At 36.2% G+C, this 23354-nt stretch overlaps 1 protein-coding gene across 2 annotated transcripts in view; it reads right to left on the reverse strand.

Moving 5' to 3' along the window:
• Positions 1-6388: 6388 nt before the first annotated feature.
• Positions 6389-23354, reverse strand: part of USP45 (ubiquitin specific peptidase 45) — a 63506-nt gene continuing 46540 nt past the window's right edge. For both annotated transcript variants that reach the window (XM_082669052.1, XM_082669053.1), the window contains 7 exons: positions 21685-21741; positions 20838-20981; positions 18859-19531; positions 17141-17238; positions 13748-13834; positions 10750-10903; positions 6389-10161 (listed from right to left, as the gene is read on the reverse strand). In XM_082669052.1, the coding sequence (XP_082525178.1) occupies positions 10031-10161; positions 10750-10903; positions 13748-13834; positions 17141-17238; positions 18859-19531; positions 20838-20981; positions 21685-21741 (1344 nt within the window). In that variant the 3' untranslated portion in view covers positions 6389-10030. The remainder of the gene's footprint in view (positions 10162-10749; positions 10904-13747; positions 13835-17140; positions 17239-18858; positions 19532-20837; positions 20982-21684; positions 21742-23354) is intronic.

Below are 23354 nucleotides of genomic sequence, written 5' to 3' on the forward strand. Positions count from 1 at the left end.
AGCGCCATGCCCGACCCACTTTTATCTTTACAGTGGGCAGAAAGCCAAGAGTTTGAGTGTTCTGTACAGAGCGCGCTCAAAATTTTTACTTTAGCAACGTGATCCCCCTTCAAGGGGAGGTATGTTCCCTTCCGAAAAGATGGCTTGAGTTCGCGGCACTCCTTTCAGACTACGGAGGGGCCCCAGGGTCAAATGAACCGACTCCGGCGGGTTGCTCGGTGCGCCCTTAGCCGTATTTCACACCGACCAGAGTCTGGCCCGAACTTCCGGAATGCTCCCGACTTGGGTCTCATGGAGCGCCTCCGAGGGCTCCGCCTCCAGGGAGACGGGACGTTGGTGAAGTGACCGGTGTAGATGGTAGCTATAGCGGAGACCTTAGCTGACCCCCGCAGCGGTCACTCTTTGTTAACCTCGAAAACATAGCGCCCCCTTCCGGGGACACTTGCTCAGCTCTGCCTCACCCTGCTAGTCCTGTTATTTCGTTCCTTCCCTAGGACCTTTAGGGTAAAGTGGCGGAGACGTCCCGTTTCCATCCTGCTGCCCCTTTCTCTCAACCACAAGATGGCCTCCCGACAGGATTTACGCAATTCAGTTCTTCGAATGGAATACTTTGATTCCATGGTGTTTTAATATGAACGACGTTCAGGTATCAAAAGTATCGATTTCCAGGCTAGAAGCTACAAACAAAACTGTTCCGAAGATACATTGGAAAATAAATATTGGAAATAAATATTGGAAAGTGCCTTTCTAGAGAGTAACATGAAACTTTTGCGCACCAAGTATCTAAATTGTTTCATTGGGAATTGTGCAAAAGAAAGAGCAAATAACAGTAGAAATAAAATATTACGAATACAGCTAGATGGATAAAGAAGATAAAGATAGACGTGAGAATAGATCCTGTTTGCATGAAATCCAGTCTTCTTGAAGAAACACTTGAAACCAAGATTCTCCTGCATCAGCGTTAGAACAAAGTCCTCAATAGCTAAAGATTCGCTGGTCCTCAAATCCAAGTAGCCCACAAAATACAACTTCATCTTGGGAGAAACGATAACTAATTACACCTCTACCAACACAATAATGTGAGGGCATAGTATTACTGGAGGCAAAAAGAAAATTTGGTTCCTTTGACCCTTTCCATAATTTCACAAAAAAAGCGCGCGCACACACACACACACACACACAAAAGGATGACACAACAGTCTAGTGCGATTTTTATTTATTTTGGGGTATTTTTGGCCAGCCCTGCGGTTTGTGGGATCTTAGTTCCCCGAACAGGTATTGAACCTGGACCCAGGGCAGTGAAAGGACGGAGTCCTAACCACTGGACCGCCAGGAAATTCCCTAGTATGATTTTTTAAATCACTTTATGGAACAAAAACTAGGACATTTACCACATATTATCAGTGGTCGTCTCTGATTTTGCTCTGTGATCATTTTCCAAGTTTTTGCCCAGGGCCTGATTTTCAAGTTTCTCTGAGAAACATTCTAATCAGAGAAACATTCTATCTTCCTTGTGAAACCTGATTGCCCTAGAGAAACTTTCATATGTTCCTACTTTCTATAATCATCTTGTATTTGTTTGCTTGTTTCCCTAGTAAAGTTGAAGCAGTTTTCTGGTAGTTTTTTGTTTTTTGTTTTTCCCATCTCTGTGCTCCAGCTGGCCAGCGTACTGCTTAGCATACAGAAAGTTCTCCATTTGTCGAATGAGAGAATTATTAAATAACTCACGTTTGTTCCTTCTGCCAGTTTAATGAGGCACTCTCAGCAATCACTGTTTGCCAGACCAGGAAATGAGTTTTACAGTCCCATAGTTCCCTTTCCCTTATTACTTTCACCTAGGATTTCCCTGTAACTTTAGGATTCGAAGGAGACATCATCAGGCACCTGTATTTCAACACCAGACTTTCTCACAGTGTATTTTTGTATTAAAGTGTCTATTTGAGCAGCTATTGTGTACACGAGCTGCTGCAGTCCAGTCATTCTGCACCTTGATTAGAAAGTGCAGTTAACAATTGCCATCTTGCCAGTCTTAGCAATCTGCTGTCTATGACTAACAATCAGGGCGCTTCGTAAGTTAAATTTTTTATTAACTTGCCCTCGTTGCAGAGTGTTTGAAGGGGAGGATATATTCAAGTTAGTACTTTGCATTATTATGAAAACAAGTTATCCTTAAGGTAAAGTGGAAAAAGGTTAAATGAGATGTGGAAAAGAAACAGAATTAAATATTCCTACTTCTTGAGATCTGAACCTTTAAGGTGTTATTATGTTCCATATCACATCCATCTTAAAATTTAAGAATAAAAATTATTTAATGGTAACTAGATTTGTGGTAGTGATCACTTTGTAGTGTATACAGATGTTGAATTATAATGCTGTATATATGAAACTTATATAATACAAAGTTATTTAAAGCTGTGGTATATACATACAATCAAATATTATTCAGCCTTAAAAAGGAATGAAATTCTGATACATGCTACAACATGGATGAGCCTTGAAAAGATTACGCTAAGTGAAACAAGACAGACAAAAGGACAAGTGTTGTATAATTTCACTTATATGAGGTCCCTAGAATAGGCAAATTCATAGAGACAGAGAGCAGTTGCTGGGGGTTGGAGGAAGAGAGGAATAGGGAGTTATTATTTAATGGGCACAGAATTTCTGTTGGGGATGAGGACAGGGTTCTAGAAATGGTGATATTTGTACAACATTGTGAACGTACTTAGTGCCACTGAATTGTACACCTAAAAGTGGTTAAAACGGTAAATTTTATGTTACATCTACTTTACCACAGTAGAACTACAATGGAGGATTAAAAAGTATATAAAGCTAATACGCTACAAGCAAATTATTAAAAATTACAACTGTTTTAATTCTTAAATAATAATTCTTAAGACAACTGTTTAAATTCTTAATAAATTACAACTCTTTTAATTCTTACTTAAGCATCTCCTAGAAAGTAGTGAGAATGTGTCATAATGAAATATGAGAACATACAATAATAATTCAGTTATTTAACAATGGACCATGTAAACTATTATATATAGAATGGATAAACAAGATCCTACTGTATAGCACAGGGAACCTATATTCAATATCCTGTAATAAACCATAATGAAAAAGAATTTACACAAATATGTAACTGAATCACTTTGCTGTACAGCAGAAAATAAGACAACACTGTAAATCAACTATACTTCAGTAAAATAAATTAAGAAAAAACCCCAAAAAAACAATGGACCAAACTGGGCTTTATGCATGTAATGACCATTTAGACCAGATTGGAGAAAGTAAGGTACACCTATGTTCACTGACTGGCATATTCTTACTTAAAAATCTTTTGTGATTCAAACTACTGTTTCTATACTTAAGTCACTTGTATGATGTAGTAGACATTATTAGTATTCACCAATATCTGATTCTCCACTGACTTACAGCACACAGAAGGTTTAAGCCTCCTTAAAGTTTAGGTAGTACTCAGTGAATTACTTCTGGCCAATGGGCTGTGGGTTAAGTGAGGACAGTTATTTCTGGACCTAAGCTTACAAGAACTGTAAGCATTGTCACATCAACCAAGAAGTCTACAGGCAGATAAAGGGGCAGCTACAGGTTGGTATATTCTCTGTCAGCCACGATCACCAAGTTGCCTTATGGGAAACAGTGGCCAGAAAGAGCCCCAAATCAGCGAAAGACTTTGCAATGACCACAAAATAAGTTGCTGAGATTCTGGAGACATTTGTTAATAAAGCACAAGCCTAATTTAGCCTGACACATATAGATATTGGTAACAGGAGTTGGGTGCTGCTCAAAGAACTGAAAATATGTGGCATTAGCTTAGAGGTTGGTTGGTATACATAGGAAACTAATATTGGAGGCTAGATACAGGGACATCACATTATGCAATGGTAAAAAATTTAATATAATTGTCATCCCCAATAACCTGAGAGGCAGAAAATGTACCTACTGACTTTTGAGCCAGGGGAAGAAGTTGAAAAATAAGTGTGTGTTGGGTACTATTGGATGTATTTGGCACGGTATTATGAGAAAGAGTGGAGCTCAGAGAGGAATGGTTGATTTGTAGAAGCTGACGCGAGGGAATAGAGGCAACCAGAATTTGAGCCTCACGTTTGTGTTTTTCAACTCCAAGCAGTAGGAGATAAGCAGTAGGAGATAAACTTGAGAAAGCCTTTAAATGACAAAGGATCATTAAAACTCAGCCTTGCAGCAAAGATCGTAACGAAGGGTGTAAACATCATAGTTATTTTGGAAATTTTCAGTGGGTTAATTAAGGATGTAATTAAGGTAACCTTAACTTTTTTCTCACTTGGAAAAAAAAATAAACCTAAGGATGGAAATGTGGTTAAGAGGATGGCTCTCCCATCAAAGCTTATAGACAGAAGGTACCTGCCATAAGGTCAGGAGAGAGGTAGGGAGGTAGGAAATCAAAGAAATACAATCAACCCAAGAACTAGTTGTCTCAAAAAAAATGGTATGGTTACTGGAATATAAATCTGACCGTCAACAAAGAGGGCTACTAAGCTTTTAAGAGTGGTACTGGAAAAGAAACCATAAGCCTTGGCTAACAGAAATTGTGACTATTCCAAACTTTAAACAAACAAACAAACAACTTCAGCCCCCAATTATCTAGGAAACATTGAAACAAAGCTGTGCAACTTCCAAGGATGGCATATTCCTCAACAGCCATTCAGATGTAGCCAAGGAGGATAATAAAAAAGAAAAAGATTCTTCCAAGGGGTGAAGTCTGGAGTCACAGAGAACAGTGGAGAAGGGAATTCTTAGGGAATAGAGGAAAGGTCTAACAATGAACATTCCCCATGCCCAGGGTAAGAGATTGACAATACCTCCATTCTTCTTCCCCTTTCTGAATTAGAATGTTGATTGTGGTTATAGTTCCACTGGTTTCACCGCTGTACAGTAAGTGTGTGGAAAACAGAACATATTCTTTTGGCTCCTGGGTCTCCAGACCAGTGGGAGCAACACCCAGACCTGACAGCACTTCCAAAGAGCCTGGTTCTGGAATGGTGGATGGTCCTTTGGGGCTGTTTCTCTTGAAAAGGGAGTCACTGTGTTCCACGTGTAGAAAGAAGAGCTGAGTATTTGGTGACCAGAGGGTAGATGTGAGAGACTTCTAGTCCATTCTCCTTTTCTTCTGAGCCCTGGGAGACTTACTCTTTCCTACCCATCCTTCCTTGCAATTAGGCAGGGCCAATGTGACTACTTCTGGCCACTGGGTTGTGCGCAACGCATCCAAGATGAAGAATTTCATTGCTGATGCAAGACCTTTGGTGTTCTCCTCCCCTGCCAGTGAAGAGGCCTGGCATTAAAATGATAGAGCCAGAAGACAATCAGCCAGAGGATTACAGAGTCACCAGGCGGAAAACAGTTGCTTTTGCAGATTGACCAGACTCACAGTGATTTGGGGTGAGGAAGAAATAAACTTTTGTTGTGCTAAGCCACTGGGATGTGAAGTTATTTGTTACTGCAGCATAACCCAGCCTATTCTAATACATATGGGAATGCAAACATTTTAGATATTTCTGCCTGAGTGCAACTTTAAAAAAATGTATGAAAATGGCTTCAGGGGGTCTGTGAGCCTCTGAAATTACATACAAAAATCTGGGGCATATATTTTTCTAAGAAGATGTAAGTGCCAAGATTTCCCTTCCCAGCCTCTCTATTGCCATTAGCAGGAGTGAGGAGAGGGCCCCAGAATTAAAACCCTCCACTTCCTCCAACACTCGTAGCTTCTCTTTGGGACTATCAGGACTAATACCATACACCTTTTATCCCTAGAACATCCTTCATCCCATGGACCTTAATTCCCATATGGCTCTGTGGGTGATGTTGCTTGATCTTTCTCCATATCATTTACCATTTGAAATATCTTTTCTTTAATCTTCACTTCTTAGAATGTCTATTTCCTCACTTCTTGGAGAGATTTCTATCTCCCATGGTCAATGCTGTATCCCCAATGCCTACCACACAGCAGATATTCAATAAATATGAAAGATGGTCTATAATATTCATTATAATCTCAAAGAGCTTCATGACCTAAAAAAGGTTAAATACAAAAAGGTAGACAAAATGTTTCCTAATGAATTATCCTGCCTAAAAAACTCAAAGAAACATCTGAAAGGATGAAGACTCACCCTTGGCAGACACTGAAATCTGAATGAAAGAGGCCCACGAGATATTTTATTTGGAAACGATAAACTTCTGAAATAGGAAGGATATTTTGAATATAACTAAGTAAGCAAATACAGAGTTTGTACACAAAATATTCTGTCAATAATGTGCATTGAAAAAAACTCCAGGACCAATCTTGAAACATAAAGTAAATATGAATTTAATATTTTATGCATGTTTATACAGTAACGTCAAAATAATGCTCCATAAGTTACATAGCTATTTTCCAAAAACACTGCAAAAAAAAGATAAAATGGTAGGAATGATATATAATCAATTATTACTCAAAATTTAAAAATATAGTCATCTATCTTTTAAATAGATTTGAATTGATGGATTTCTACATGAACCAGAACATTTTAAATATCTAAAAATAGTCTTTCTTAATGCAGCAGATAATATATAAAGAATCACTTTTATTGCACATAACATATCTGGTTTAGGCTTATTTTTTCAGGTAGCACGCAGACAAATTATGAGTATGAATTTAATAAAAGTAGGCAAGATACTATTTTATACCTCAAAAATTAGATGAAGGTGATATATTTCACAGCTTAATCCTCAGGAAATTTTATTCAGATATCATATAAGATCATTGACTAAAGTCAAACATGCGAACTAAGAGCTCTTAAATACGTGTCATAGTAAAATAGTTTTGTTGGCACATTTACAATAAGAAAACAGGTATCAACTGCTCTTAGAACTGACATCACTCTCCCTGGCCACTCAAAAAGGTGGCCTTCACATCAGTTTTAAAAACATTAAATGACAAAATCTTAAATATAAACATACATTTGGTTATGTCAAAAATATTCACGTAATTGGCATATAGTCAAAAATGTATCATTTTAAACATGGAAAAACTAGGGGAACCCGAGGTTAGATATAAACCAGTTTCTAAATAAAGCTAGTTAAACTCCTGTTGTACTTCTTAAATTCATTTCGCCAAACACTAGAGTAGTGTTTTTGAGGATCTGGAAACATTCTCACTGATTTGTACTGTTTCCTGAGGTCATCTGGAAGCCACTGTTACTGAAGTAGCTCACAGTTCAGTACCCCTGCAAATGTGCTTTGGAAATATTCAAAACAAAAACAAAAATTTAAATGTAGATCCATGTGTAACTTAACATACTCTCTCTATTACAAAAGCTATCTTTAGGAAAGTCTTAGATCTCAAAATCAAATTCATTCCATTACCAGCAGACCTGGACAAGCAAAGCATTCATAAACTTTAGGCCATAAAAAAACAGATTTCAGAATTAACTCATTTAACACTGTGGAAATGAAAATAAAAGTATCTTATTACTTCTAGAATAATGTCTAAAACTTACATAGGCCTCTTCATTTTAAAACATGTTAAAACAGTGTCAGCCCAGGGCCTGACCCTTAGTAGATGTTCAATAAATATATACTTAATGAATAAATGTGAAGTTAAGCATAAAAACTACTGTGGTATTTGAGTACTGAGGTAATGTTCTGAAGCTACAATGTATCACTCACTTAATGAAAAATCAGTCTTAACTGGTATTCAGAATAAAGCTTAAAAGAACTCCTAATTTGATAAATTTAGCACTAGTTCATTTCCTGGCATCCAATGAAAAGAGGAACTAGGCACTTTCCTTGATTCTTGCCCTCACTTATCACTTACCATCTCTACTTAACTCTGTAAGGGATAAGCCAAGAGGCAACAGAAAAGAATGGTCTTGTTTCTTTCCCTCCTTTCTTGCTTCCTTTCCCTCTTTCTTCCTTTCCCTCTTTCTTTCTTTCTCTCTCTCTCTCTTTCATCTATCCATCTATCAATGAAATAAGAAGCAGGTGACCATCCAATGAAAAGTGCATGCCTCTTAATGGTATCTTTTCTAGGAGAAAAATGAGACAATTTAATATTTACATTTGGGGGAGGGGATAGTAATTGTCATTACCAAGACGGTTGACTTGAATAAAGAGGATTAACTAATAGTTTTCAAAAAATTTCACGGCTCTGGTACTGAAGTCTTCAATGTTAACACATTACAATTAAACAGAAAACACTTTAAACACTGTTTACCTTTTACATGACACAACCTGAGTTTACAGCTTAACTTATAAAGATACATTTCTCCATCATTTCACTGTTAAAAATCAAGAAAACCACTATTATTGAAATTTCAACAGCTTGAAAATACAATTTATGCAATGACATTTTTAAGCTCTGAATTTCGTATATTATTACCATCTTTAACACTAATCACAATTCCATTCATCCATATATCAAAAGGCGGCACTGGTAACCTTGATAATATTACATATACTTAAATATTAAGAAGGGTGAGAGTCTTCATGAAATATTTCCACACATTAACTACAGCCATTATTCTTATCCTTCCTTAACAAGAGGACAATGAACTAGGACCAGGCACTTACCCAGCATCTGCCTGTACTATCATTCGTTAGCCCTAATGATTAGGATGCTTGAAGCATGCAGTTATGTGTTTTGATTTAATAATGTAACACCAAAGTCGTCATTTTTTAAAAATTTAAGCCTAAGTAATGGTAACATTTTCATGCCAAGTTTTGACAGCTTAATAATTTGTTTTCTAGGGGGAAAAAACTACCATATGTTTGCTATTAATTATTTTAAAAGAAAATCCAAAATGCCAACTTTATGCTCCATTAAAATAAAAACTAAACCTATTTGAACTTACTGATGATGCTTGCTGAAGATAAAAGGTGATCTCAAAACCCCAAAACTATGATTAATATTTACTGATCTACAGAACTAGAAAATGTATTACATTTTCCTATTAAGCATAATAAGAATATAATTCTCTATCATTTACAAATATGATTTGGTAATTTACATTTCAAAGGTATCCTATGGTCCCATATGGATTAACAACTTCTATTTACCAATTCTGCATGTAACAATTATCTATAAATATATTTTGACTGGCTAATCACTTGCAAATTATTCTCAACTCCATCATGAATAGGCTGCAAATAATATGTTGATAAAATATTTCAGTATTTTTCCAGTTCTCAAAACCTCAAAGCAATAAGCTAACCAGTATATTATTTGTAAATCCATATTACTGAAGCTACAGTGGTACCTTTTTATATGGTTGAATCATACAAAATATGACAAGGTCACTATGCCAATTGTGTAAGTATATGTTATAGCAATGTGTCCCACACAGCAGTGTAATATACCACTGGATAGCCCTGAGATGATTTTTAGTGAAGTGCTACATGAATGAGCAATTTTTCTTTAGTTATATATTTATTTTAATGTTTATTAGAAAAAAATGTAACTAGCACATAAAATGTAGAATATGCTCAAAATAAGACTATGGCTTAAAAAGGCTAAAAATAGGCTTAAAAAGCCTTAAAAAGCTTAAAAATAATAAGTAAACAATGGCATAGGAGATATATATACATATATATATGAAAACAGAAAGGTGGTATTGACTCACATTTGGGAAACACTGTTTTAAAGGAATGATTTGACTTAGCCAGCATCATTTCTGAATGCTTGTAGTAATAAGCCACATTATAAAGGAGTTTCCTCTACTACTGTAAATTCTGTGTTTTTTTTTTGCCAGGACAAATATGTTTTTAAAAACATGTGCTTACATTTATTTTAAGAATATAATTTTGAAAGCTTTAGTAAATTTAATTTACTTTAAAAGGATTCACCAAAATGGTAAACATGTCCGGGAGCATTTGAGGGACATGCCATTCCTACAGAAAAGACTACAAAGACACATTGCATATAATGGTTGTCGCTGCAGCATTTAAATAAAAGTGATCTAAATAATCATTACCATTAACAATTAACAAATAATTATAATATTCTTTCATAAAAAAGAAGGTACGCTTGTGCGCTAAGTGCTCTCGATTCTGGAACCACCTGCACGTAAGTGTCACTAACGTGGACCCACTGGCCTGCTGATTCACTATCAGGTTCTTTCAAACCTAACAAAACAAAAAGAAATATAATTTTACAATAAGTATGTTCTGACTTTACATTAAAGACAACACATTTATCACAAACTCTAATGCTAGACTTTATTGCATAAAGCTGTTTCTTCTTGGGCTAAACATCTTTCAAAATGAACTCTTTCAAAGCGTTAATATTAGTATCATTTACTTTAAATATCTAGTGAAATATTAGATAGTCTTATGAATATTTATTTATTCAAGGAAAAGGGCATCTGCACTAAAAGAGAAGGAAGAAAATACACAGTTAGTTTGCTGAAGCAAATTTTCAACTCCAACTCTAGTCTGAGGACCTGGTATGTCTTTAAAAACTATTGGTATTGTTAAATAAAATGCTATTCCACTGCAATACACAATGACTTAACACCTTGAAAAACTGGGTGTCACTTCACATGACCTGAAGGGTACAGTTTTATGATATTTAAGATTATCTAGGTACTCTTAAAGGTTTTCCTCACTTAAAGTGAATCCACTTGAAGTATCCATGAAAGAACTTACCTCTTCCAGAAAAGGAAGAATGAATTCATTTGTTTTTAAGAATAAAATAAATTTAGGATGGCATACCAGGTACATTTTTCTTTCCAGTGATATGTTCCAGTAATTTCCTGGAGGGTGTTCTCACTTTCACGTAAGCGGTGTAGTGGCCTCCTCTCATTGAGCCACTATGTTCCACTACGCCATAGAGACCATAGAGAACTTTATCTCCCACACTTACATTCTTTTAGACAAAGAAAAAAACCTCAAATTAATTAGTAATATTTAGTGAACTCTTATTATAAGGAAAATTAAGCCAAATGCAAGTCCTACTTAAAATAAGAGCAATGCATATTAAAACTACACTGGCATACGTTCCCACCTGTATTAGACCAGCAAAATGAAAAAGCTTGACAACATTCTCTATTGGCTGGGCTGTAGGGAAAAGAATGCTGTCATATGGGAATGCAAAGGGGTACACCCCTATTCAGGGATATTTCACGTTATCTAGCTAAGTTACACAGGTATTACTCTTGGATTTATCGATCCTTTTTCTAGGATTCTATCTCACAGGAACATGAGCAATATGTAAAAAGACATGTACCATACTAGTGATTGCAGGATTATCTGTAATATCAAAAAACTGGAGTAGACTCAAATGTCCATAAATTGGGGACTGGCTGAATAAACTATAATGCATCCATACAATAGAGTACTATGCTATTTGAAAAATGGAGGGCAGACTATCTCTAAATATTGCTATGAAATAATCTCCAGGATACAATGTTAAGAATAAGGTAGAAAGAAGGATACATATTGTAAGCTATTATTATTAAAGAGGTGAGATGCAGATATATATACCTATTTGTTTACATTTAAAAATATAATAGATGAATAAACAATAATTTGAAAAAATGGTTATCTATAAAGGGAGGAAAGAAACAAGTAGAACAGACATGGAGAAAAACTACACTTGTTTGAATTTATCTTGTTTTATACATTTGACTTTGGAACTACGTAAATATTTTATGTAATTATTAAACAAAATTTTTAAATTTAAGTAGCAATCCCTAAAAATGAAAATTTAAAAATTAAGCAAATGAATATCCAGTTGGTGGCAAAATCACTCAGAGAGCAACCACAAGGGTCATGTCAAAAGAACCCAGGAGCCAACTTGAAGTGGCTCTCAGTAGCCAACAACAGACCCATTAGACTAATGTATTAGACCACGAATTAAAAGAAAAGTGCAGTAAATTGAAATATTATTAATGTGTTTAAATCCATGAATTCATAATGATAAATTAACTGATCACAGTTTGAGGATGACAGTGAATTAATTCATTATTCTGAAAACTGGTTTAAAAGGGGGACGGGGAGAGAACTGAGCATTTACCCTGTCTTTTCTATAAGAACTATACCATAAGATAACTAAATAGATGAAAGGAATTTCTCTTTATAGAGAAGTATTCTAGCAAATAAATGAAGAAAGAATAACAGGATTACCATTCTGTAATTCTTAATGAACTCATTGAGCAACGCTGGTTGCTAATATCACAGAAAGGTAACTGGCATTTATGTGCCACCTGATGAAAGAACAGAACACTCCCTATGAAATAGCCTTACCGGGAGTGGGAGGAATATCAAACCTGAATCTGTTCAAGCCTCTCTTGATCCAACTACCTATCTGTAGGAAATAAAGAGGATAGAGGAATAATCATCAAAATCTAAACTATAGGAAACTACCAGAAAAATGATCCAGTTTCTTCAACAAATAAATTGCAAGAGGCAGAGATGGGAAAGGGACACTGTATATTAAAAGGGACTAAAAGATATTTTTCAATCATGATGTGTAGTCCTTACTTTGATACTAATTCATTTTGAAAATTTCATTTATTAGACAACTGGAAATATATACACTAGATGATATGAAAAAAATTGTTAATTTTTTTAGTGTGAAAGTGGTATTGTGGTTACATTTAAAAAGGTGGGGGTGATTCTTATCTTTTAGAGACACGTATAGGAAAAGATTTATGAATGAAATGATGTCTGATACCTGCTTCAAAATAACATAAGAGAAAAAAAAATAATATAAGAGGAGGAAGTAGATGAGCATGTGCATGGGGCAGGACTGGCCATATATCTAAGGTTTGTGTGATGTGTGCTTGAGGTTCATTGTACTGTTCTGTCTACTTTGATGTACGTTGGAAATTCTCCATAATAGGTACTTCTAAAAAATATGTTTTTGTAAGTTTAATACAGAGCTTGCTAGATATTTTGTTTACCATACTATCAAATTCTGTGAATACTGAATGTGAATAATTGACAGATAGTGCTAGTATTCCATAGCAGATGAATTGGATTCACTGAAAAATTGCATTTAAGATATTTCGCTTTGATTGATCAATGTATTGAAAGTATTAAGTTCAGTAAGTTTATGTACCACAAATCCTAGACTGCTAACCAGTAATTGTGAGCCGGACAACATGTTAGTTACCCTAGAACTGTGTAGTTCCCTCACGGAAAGCAAAGTCATCAATTTCACCTACAGAGTTCTTACATACAAGTACGAGCAATTATAAACCAATTTGCCTTCTATATCTAAGTATTAAAGTATTAGTAATTGTAAAGTATCATACTCAGTTCACAAGTACACTATTCTCAGTAGTGTACATGAAATGGCATGAAAAACAGTGCACTAGTATATCGATTTACAAAAGATAAAGAACTCTTCAACTGCTAAAACTACTGTCAATTAAGCACAACATTCACAAGGAACAGGAGAGGGCACAAAATCTGCTTACTTCTCTCAGCAGCTATCTGATTCTAGTAGCATTTACAAGCAGCTCTGATCTTCATGAACATCGTGCCTCACTTGTGCTTTATGCATCTTTTCAACTTATTCTATCTCCCAAAAGACAAAAGTGATAGTGTGTTAAATGTTGGATGGAAGGAAGAAAGGGAGGGAAGGAGGGGGAGAGAGAGAGAAGGTGGGAGGGAGAGAGGAAGACATGGCCTAATAAACAATACATAGGATATTTTGAAGCATATTATTTGCATGACAATTAAATATCTTAATAATATACTATACCTTACAAGTAGCAGAACAGAATGGTGCTAAGTCAAGCGTCAGTGGGAAATCTACATGTCTGTTTACTTTGCGAAGACTCAGGCCAGCCTCAAAAAAAAACAACAAATTTTCTTAATGTAACAAACTTAATCTAGATCATTGCGTTTGTTAATTAAAACCAAAAGAGGAATCCTAGGGCTTCCCTGGTGGCGCAGTGGTTGAGAGTCCGCCTGCCGATGTAGGGGACGCGGGTTTGTGCCCCGGTCCGGGCGAATCCCACATGCCGCGGAGCGGCTGGGCCCGTGAGCCATGGCCGCTGGGCCTGCGCGTCCGGAGCCTGTGCTCCGCAGCGGGAGAGGCCACAACGGTGAGAGGCCCGCGTACGGCAAAGAAAAAAAAAAAAGAGGAATGAATCCTTGACCTTTTTTCATAGATATAAAACTATGACTAATGAACAGTCCAAAACTGATATATGACTAAGTTCTCAATTAGGTTTCATAAACTGTTATTGCAAAGATCATTCATTTACATGGGTATTTTTACCACAAACAATATGAAAATAATCGCTTTCACTGTGCCTTTCAACACTTACGGGAAAATAAATTCAATGTGATAAAAGCTCAGCTACTGATACATATGCTATCATAAAAATGTACTCAACTGAAGAGTCAGGAGTCTGGTGTTCTAGGCCTAACTCAACGACTGGTTAACCGTTGTCTTGACTCTAGACAACCTCATCTAGATCAAGGCAGAAAACGGGTATAAATGGATTATATTAGGTCCCTTCAGTTCTAAAATTCAGTGACATTCATTCATTAAAAAGAGAAAAATCTGAACACTCAAATCATTTTAACAGTAAAAGTAAACATTACATATTATATAAATCAAAATGGATATTCATGTTGTTAAGCAAGCTCTATTTCTTTCCTACTTTTAGTTTCCAAAGGCAGGCCTTGAAAAATGTACACTTTGCATTTAAGTAATGATAAAAATTTGCTGATAGACCACCAAAGATATTGGATAAGAAACCCACAAATAGAAACTGACTCTCTTGGAATAAAAAGATACTTAAATCTGAGTTGTTTGGGTAGACAAAATTAACAGATACAACCTTTTATGCAAAGCTTTCATGACTTACTTCAACGACTAGTCATTTTATTTGCATACTAATCACATAACTTTTACTACAGTTCTGTTGCCTATTTCTTACCTTTAAAGAAAAAAAACAAAACTTATTTTTTGACCAAAATATAGCCACATAGTGATTTGTATTTTCAAGTAATCTTTAGAAGTCTTAACATGATATCAGACATGAAATTATGAAGTCATATGTCTGGAATAATTATTTAATATGTATTTAATTTGTTTGCCTCCTTTCTTCTCATCAGGTGACCTCTATAAGCAGCTGGTACCAGCATTGTCTGAGATGATTTCAGGCTAATGTGTCCTCCCCAGACGGTACTTTGCTATTGAGAAATTACCCCTTATTAGAAGAGACTTCTATCAACACTGTTATAATCTTTGCCAATTTGGACAGGCTGAAAAAGGAATCTCACTGCCATTTTATTTTGCATTTGTTTTGCTGGAAAGAGTGGACCTTTCATACTTTCTTGGAATTTTTACTTCTTCTATGAACTGTCAATTCATGTTCTTTACCATTTTACTATTAGAGTCTTGATATTTTTCTTATTGATCTTTAAGAGCTCTTTACATACTTACAATATTAATCATTTGCCATATTTATGACAAAGAGCTCTATCTTGTTGAGATTTGCCTTTCAGTGTTGTGGATGTTTCTGATATACAACTCTAAAGTTACTACAGGGAAACAGGTTTTCAGGGACACTGAAAAACTAGAAGCAAAGACATTGCTTAGAGAATCTGATCCGTAAAATTCACAGTCCCAGAGAATTAGAACGTGGCTTTGCAGACATTACATTTAGCCTGAGAACAAGAAGGGACCGAGATATCTATAAAAATCTCCATTTAAGGGCATGAATTCTTTCTGTAAGTTGTTCCTAAAAGGGATGCAAGTACCAAATATAAAATAACTGCTACATCATTCTCAGATCTGGCATGACCCTATCTCATTCACACAGAGTCACTGCAGATATACACCTTCTATTTCACATTCTGATGTAATGAGACTCAATACATCTGCTTCTGCTCTCCATGGCCATTTCATTTCCACTCGGTTTCTGTAATGTTGGCTATAGAAAAATCAAGAACTTAATCGAATTTCCATGGATAGGGATGGGGGTATAGAGAAAAATCTCTTCCTGCCCATCTGTGGCCCACCTGAAATGTTGCAAATATATACTCAAAGCTTTCAATCTCTTCCCTTGAGATTTCTTTCAAGGGTTTTATACTTAGAAAATCTTTCACACAGAGGTCAGGTTAATAATTTTCATCAAGTTTTCTTCTAGTCTTTTGATAATTTGTTTCATACAATTAAAAAACATTTATCTGAAAATAGTATTGATATATATGGTCTGGAAGGAAGCTCTAACTTTTTATTTCTTCAAACACCCATCTTTCCTAAGTCCTTTACTGAGTAATCTAGCCTCTTCCCCAACTGATTTGAGATTCATCCTGTATCATAACAAAAGAGCTTTAAATTATACTCAAATTTTATTTATTGACAATTCTGACCATACTGTTTTAATTATTAAAGTTTCTTCCAGAGAAACTTTAAAATCGCTTTATCAAATGCAAAAAAAAAAAACACAAAAAAACAGAGAGAGAGACAAGGCATTGAATTAAAACTATAAACAATTAGATAAAAACTTGATACATTATATTTAGGTTCTCTCCCATTAGTCCTACAAGAGTGAGGCCTGCCTTGCAGCCCTTTTTGCAATTGGTCCCAGCCAACCACACCCAGCCCACGTACAACTCTCATTGGAATGAAAGTTCAGAAAGTTATGTGCACCTTGTTATTTCTCTGCTTCTAAGGGTTCTTAATAAATCTTATTTTCCATTCACACACACACGTGCGTGCACACGCACGCATGCCACTGAGGTTCTGACCACCTAAATCTTCAAATATTGTGAATTAAACAGTCTTATTTAGAAAAGTCTTGTAAGCTATTATGGATGAAAAAGCAATAAATCTTATATGACAAATTTTTTTTTAAATATTTATTTATTTGGCTGCACCAAGTCTTTGTTGCGGCGGCATGTACAATCTTTAGTCGCGGTATGTGGGCTCTTAGTTCCCTGACCGGGGATGGAACCCAGGCCCCCTGCCTTGGGAGCACGGAGTCTTAACCACTGGACCACCAGGGAAGTCCCTCATATGACAAATTTTTAAATTCAATAAATTACTGTCTAATCCTTGACAGTAATTAACAAGACTTAGGGCTCTGCAAAACATATGATGAAAATTTGTAGAGTGTTACTAAAGGGAATTTACCTGATGAAATCTTTTAAGATGGAGAATTAGGATAGCTGGAACAGCAGAAATGAGCAATTGCTTCCTGGCATTAGTATAAACCCCTCCTGCTTTCTTTTCTGCATAAAATACAAGATAACAAAGTTCCTTGTAAATTACCATCTTATACATTATCTACCCTATAATACAGTAAACATTTAAATAGAAGCATCATACTACATTTTCAAAAATGTTAAAAAAGAAATTAGACCTCTGATTACAGGGAGCCTCTACTCGTTCCCAAAACTCCACTAATATGAAAGGGAGTATTTTTTAAGGCACATACTTATAAGGAGAAAGAATAGGGGAGGTGACACTTGCAATATAACTTTGGAAACTGGAAAGCAAATAGACCAGTAGTGACTTATGTCAATGCCCGCCAGTCAAAGAACAACAGAAACACACCTGTAGTTGAAAAAACTGGGTCATTACTCATTGCAGTGAAAAGGGATCATGTATCATGGGAATGATGGGTCATTTCAATAAGAGGTTGTTAGAAAAGACTTGTGATAGGATTTGAATATGGCTAATTGCATATTTAACTTGGATTAATGTAAGCTGGCATTTCTTCCTCTCCCATATAGACATTTCTTTAATTACTAATGTATTAATCATGTCTTTATTCTGATGCTTTGACATCTGGAGCCTTGCTGACACTGGAAAGGGCCTTTACCAGATCTAGCTAATTCTTAGATACTAAACAACTTAAGTGTGCCTTTCATATGCAAAACAACCAATCCAAAACCCATATCCCAACCACCTCCTTTATTGAGCTCTAATAACTCTAGGCCACTATTCACCTGCCCTAATCACACCAGAGCCAGGTACCAGACAGCTAGGGACAGCCCCTATACTGCAAAGTCCACTGAAATTTTCAAAACTAGTTAATCCTAAGCCTATCCTGCCACATCCATTCCTTCCCTTAGAAACCACAATAAAGGCTCCTGCCTGCATTTTCCCCCTTGCTCCCTCTGTCTCCTGACCAACCCTGGTGCTTCCCCTTGTGGCCCTGTGTGGCGTGGCTTAGCATGCCCCCTCCTCTTGGGAACTATAAGTAATAAACTATCTTTTCAGTGGCAATCGTCTCCTTATCTGTTAGACTCATCATACCTAAATAATAAAACCTGCATTTTGAAACAACTAGTCACTAAGTAATCAGAGTGTTCTCTCCATTTAATCAAGGCTAGAGGTACACCAGAAATTTCTTACTTGACAAATCCCCCTTTTCTACTTTTCTCTGGTCAACAAAACACAGTTATTATATTGCTAGCTTTATAACATACAGTTACTTAAAATCTTCAAATTTCTATCTTATGATATGACTTTATACTAGATTGATGGGATTTATGAAGAACATTAATCTCACTAGTGTTGTAATTTTAAGTTTTACAGAAATTTTTTCTGGAAAGATTTCAGATAGCTAGTTCCCTGAAATAAGATTATGTGGGTGTGCATTTTCGAGGCAGAGATGGATACTTCCTGTCCTTCAATGTATTTCAACAAAAATCTACTGAAAAGTTACTCTGCCCAGTCAGTGTCTTCAGTGTTGAGGTACAAATATGATAAGACAACCCCTGCCTCCACGCAGCTAAAGTACGCAGACCAGGTTCTTAGGCTCCTCTTTGTGGGATCTATAACCCACTATCACTGTTTATCAGATAATCCATGAATACTTTTAAAAAATTAAGCTAAATATTTACCTGCAGAACTGGTTTCCTTTGGGTACTTCTGTTTCTTTTCAGTACAGTTCTCACACAGAAGCTTGTTGTTCCCCATTAGTAATTCCATAGATGTAAACTGATAGAGACAGGACTGAATTGAACATTCTTTAGAAGTGGTTATATAGCTCTGAGAAAGGGTCTGAAAAGCATTTTGGGGGCTGTAAGACACCATATGCTTGCCCTCTGAAAAACACAAATTATTTGAAACGTTTAGTGGCTGATTTTCTCTGTCAAAATCCCTATCTCCAGTTACAGTGCTGCTCAGGTGAAGTTCAGAAATAGCTCCAGCCACTCCCTCATCACCACCGTCACCCTCCTTGGTGAGTGGTTCACTCTCTGACGGATGGCGAAGGTGTCCATTCGTGTGCACAAAGTACCCACTGCTGGATCTCAACAACAAAGTCTGCTTAGGAGCACTTTCAGACTCTGAAGCCTCACTGTCGGCACCAACACTACTTTCAGAAAGGCTGGCTTCTTTTTCACTGCCGTCGGTAGGGCTTTCAGTCAGAGTCGACTCAGTGTTCACGATGCTTGCAGACGATGAGGAGTCTCTATTCATTTCAAGGTTTTCATTTTTCTGGTATATGACAACAGCTTTATCTTCTCCAGGTGACAATTTTCTTGTACATTTTCTGCCATGAATTAGTTGATTCTGTAAGTTGATAGTGTTTTCAGAGAAAAGAATCTTGTGACCTTACTGAAAATAAATGCCAGTAAGTCTTATTTAAACATTCGACAATTTCTAAAATACTATTTCTAGTACCTTTGAAATCCATTTCCTAAATCTACCCAAAGTACAATCAATAGAAGATATGCTAACAAAGAGCTCTAATTTGAAAATAAACTTTTACACAAGAAACCGACAATAATGGTTACCTATTCATGGAGAGGGAACAGGACTTTTGTAGAACAGTGCTATGAAGGAGGCTTTTCAAGTGTAAACCTTTGCATAATCTCTGTTGTCTTGCCCCTTAAAGGACCTTCTAACAGAGTAAGTTAAATCTGGTAATACATCAATTTGCCAAGTTAGTACAAATCATATCATGTAAAAAAGTGTTTTTTTAATGAGGTGCAAATTCAGATTGATGTCTTTAAATGTATACGGCATAATTCATCAACCAGGTATGTCCCTAGAGAAATAATGGGTCTAGACAATGGTCATCAATGACTGATAACATTACAGAAAGAGAAACATCAAACATGATGTGCACCTCATGATGGAAATATACACCACCACTTAAAAGTTTTCTTGCCAAAAATTAAATAAATAATCAAACTTAAACCTAATAAGTCCCTAACTGCCTTAGAGAGGAAACAAAAGGAACAGAGGCACCTCTTAACAACATGCAGATGAATTACTGCATGCAAAATGAATTACCACAACATACAAACTGAATTACTATAACATGCAAAATGAAACACTATTGATGTGGGAATGTGAGAGACTGCTGAAAAAAATGATATGATCACTTCAACAAATAAATTGCAAAGAAAAAAAAAGGTGGAATCTGTGGATTAAAAGACATTTAAAAGACATGGCAAATCTATAGATCTTTTTTAGATCCTAAATTCAAATATGCTTTCAAAAGCAAAAACAAGTATTTTATGAGACAACTGCAGAAATTTTAATTATGACTAGATATTTATGCTATTAACAAGTTTTAAATATTTTAGGTACAGTAATGATACAATAGTTATGTCTTTAAAAAGCATCTTTTAGAGATATACATTTAAGTATATGATGTATTGGGGATTTATTTCAAAAAAATCTAGGATGGTGAGGAGGAAAATGTGGGATAGATACAGATAAAACATGGTTAGCTGTGAGATGATGACTATGACGCTGAGAAATGGGTACATGGGAGTTCATCATACTTCCTTACTTTTGTGTACTTTTGAAATTTTTTTTAATAAAAAGTTTTAAAAAACAGATGTCTCACAAATGCATATAATCTTACCTTATCTTTAGATGAAGAATGCTTCTTGGTGGCTCTAGGTTGATGAGTATTTTCTATAGTAACAGTGCCACTGTATTCACCATTATCTGTGTCCTGTAAACTTCTATATTTACTCATTCTTCCCAAAAGTACAGGTTTTGAAACCTATTAGATACCATATATATAACACAAAACTTCTTTAGGAAATAAATTCTGGATATCATCTACTTTTTAAAATTTCTAATTCATCTGAAATGTAATTTCCTAAACATTAATTCTCAAAATATGAAGCATAAAAGTTTAAATTCCTTGAGAATAAGAACTATATCATAGGGGCTTCCCTGGTGGCACAGTGGTTGAGAATCCGCCTACCAATGCAGGGGACACGGGTTCGAGCTCCGATCCAGGAAGATCCCACATGCCGCGGAGCAACTAAGCCCGTGCGCCACAACTACTGAGCCTGTGCTCTAGAGCCCGCGAGCCACAACTACTGAGCTCGTGTGCCACAACTACTGAAGCCTGCACACCTAGAGCCCGTGCTCTGCCACAAGAGAAGCCACCGCAATGAGAAGCCTGCGCACTGCAATGAAAAGTAGCCCCCGCTTGCCGCAACTAGAGAAAGCCTGCGCACAGCAACGAAGACCCAACACAGCCAAAAATAAATAAATTTATATATATATAAAAGAAGAACTATATCATACTTTACACATACATATACAAACTCCAATATCACATACACTGTACAAACTCAATTACTGTATATAAAAAGTAATGACGCTCAGATGTCTAATAATATACTCAACAAATGCCTAAATATATGAATTTATAAATGCCCTTCACAAAAAGACTTAAGTTTTTTTCTCCTTACCCTTTCTTCTATTATAGGAAGTGAAATATCAATAAAAGGATCTTTTACTGTGGAGATCTTAAAAAGAAAACATATTGAGAACTTCAGTTAGAATTCTAACATAGACAATGTAGTTTTGTAAAGTCTTAAAGAAATCAAACTTCCCAAGCAACTAAAATCTTAAGTTAAAAAACGTTCCTGGAACCAACAGTAATTTAATTGGGTATAGCAACACATATTGTTAATCAAAACAAGATATCCCAAAACGTCAATAAATGCAACCCAACTGAATTTTATAATACTGTTAATATGACTAACCTGTAATACATAAAGTAACTAAAATAAACTGTGTTTAATAAAAGTGATTAACTGAAGATATAAACATATTTTTGGTGAAATTATGGCCATAACATAAATAAAATATGAAATGTTAAGGAAAAGCCATGAAAAAAGCCAGAGAGCTTGACTGTGTTTTGTAGATTCTTCAGGATAATTCTATTTTAAAAGATACTTGGGCTTCCCTGGTGGCGCAGTGGTTGAGAGTCCGCCTGCCGATGCTGGGGACACGGGTTCGTGCCCCGGTCCGGGGAGCCATGGCCGCGGAGCCTGCGCGTCCGGAGCCTGTGCTCCGCAACGGGAGAGGCCACAACAGTGAGAGACCCGTGTACAGCCAAAAAAAAAAAAAAAAAAAAAAAAAAAAGATACTCTCTAGCTTGTGAAAAAGAAATTAACTTCTACATTGAATATACTAAAAATTTAAGTGGGGTTTGACCATTGAACAAGGCGGGGCTTAGGGATGCTGATCCCCATCCCACCCAACTGTCAAAAATCACAGTATAACTTTACAGTTGGTGCTCAGTATCCAGGGTTCCGCATCTGCAGATTCAACCAAATGCACATTGTGTGGTACTGCAGTACTGATAGCATTTATTGAAAAAAATTTGCGTATAAGTGGGCCCTTGCAGTTTAAACCTATGTTGTTCAAGGGTCAACCGTAATATCACGATGATACATTCTGTGCTTCAGTATGACAGGCTAGAAGGAGATATAATATATAATCCTGACTTTATAAAACTAGAGGGGAAATGTACTCCATAATCTGGGACAGGAAGATGGACATAAAGACTCTTTTATGATTAAAATCTGACAGAAGTTGAAACCTATCATACGTCACACGCTTTCAGAAATATTCCTTACCAAGCAACTGGAAACCTCTAAAAATTTATACATTCTTTAAGAAGTTATTAAAGTACAGATGGCATTCAAAATGAAAATTATCACTAAATTCAAAGATGAGTCAAGTCTGCTTAAAAACAACTCCAACAAGTCAAATAAATGTAAACTTTAAAAGTAGATCAGCGAGGGGCTTCCCTGGTGGCGCAGTGGTTGAGAGTCCGCCTGCCGATGCAGGGGACGCGGGTTCGTGCCCCGGTCCGGGAAGATCCCACATGCCGCGGAGCAGCTGGGCCCGTGAGCCATGGCCGCTGAGCCTGCGCGTCCGGAGCCTGTGCTCCGCAACGGGACAGGCCACAGCGGTGAGAGGCCCGCGTACCGCAAAAAAAAAAAAAAGTAGATCAGCCTAAATTGTGTTATGACATTAAATTATTTCTATTGGGATTACAATTTAGGGCAATACATAATTATATTAACATAGTTACTCTCTTCGCAGAAGTTTCTCTTTCATTTTCAAT

Source organism: Grampus griseus, assembly GCF_964374135.1.
Source record: "Grampus griseus genome assembly, chromosome: 13".
Taxonomy (NCBI): domain Eukaryota; kingdom Metazoa; phylum Chordata; class Mammalia; order Artiodactyla; family Delphinidae; genus Grampus; species Grampus griseus.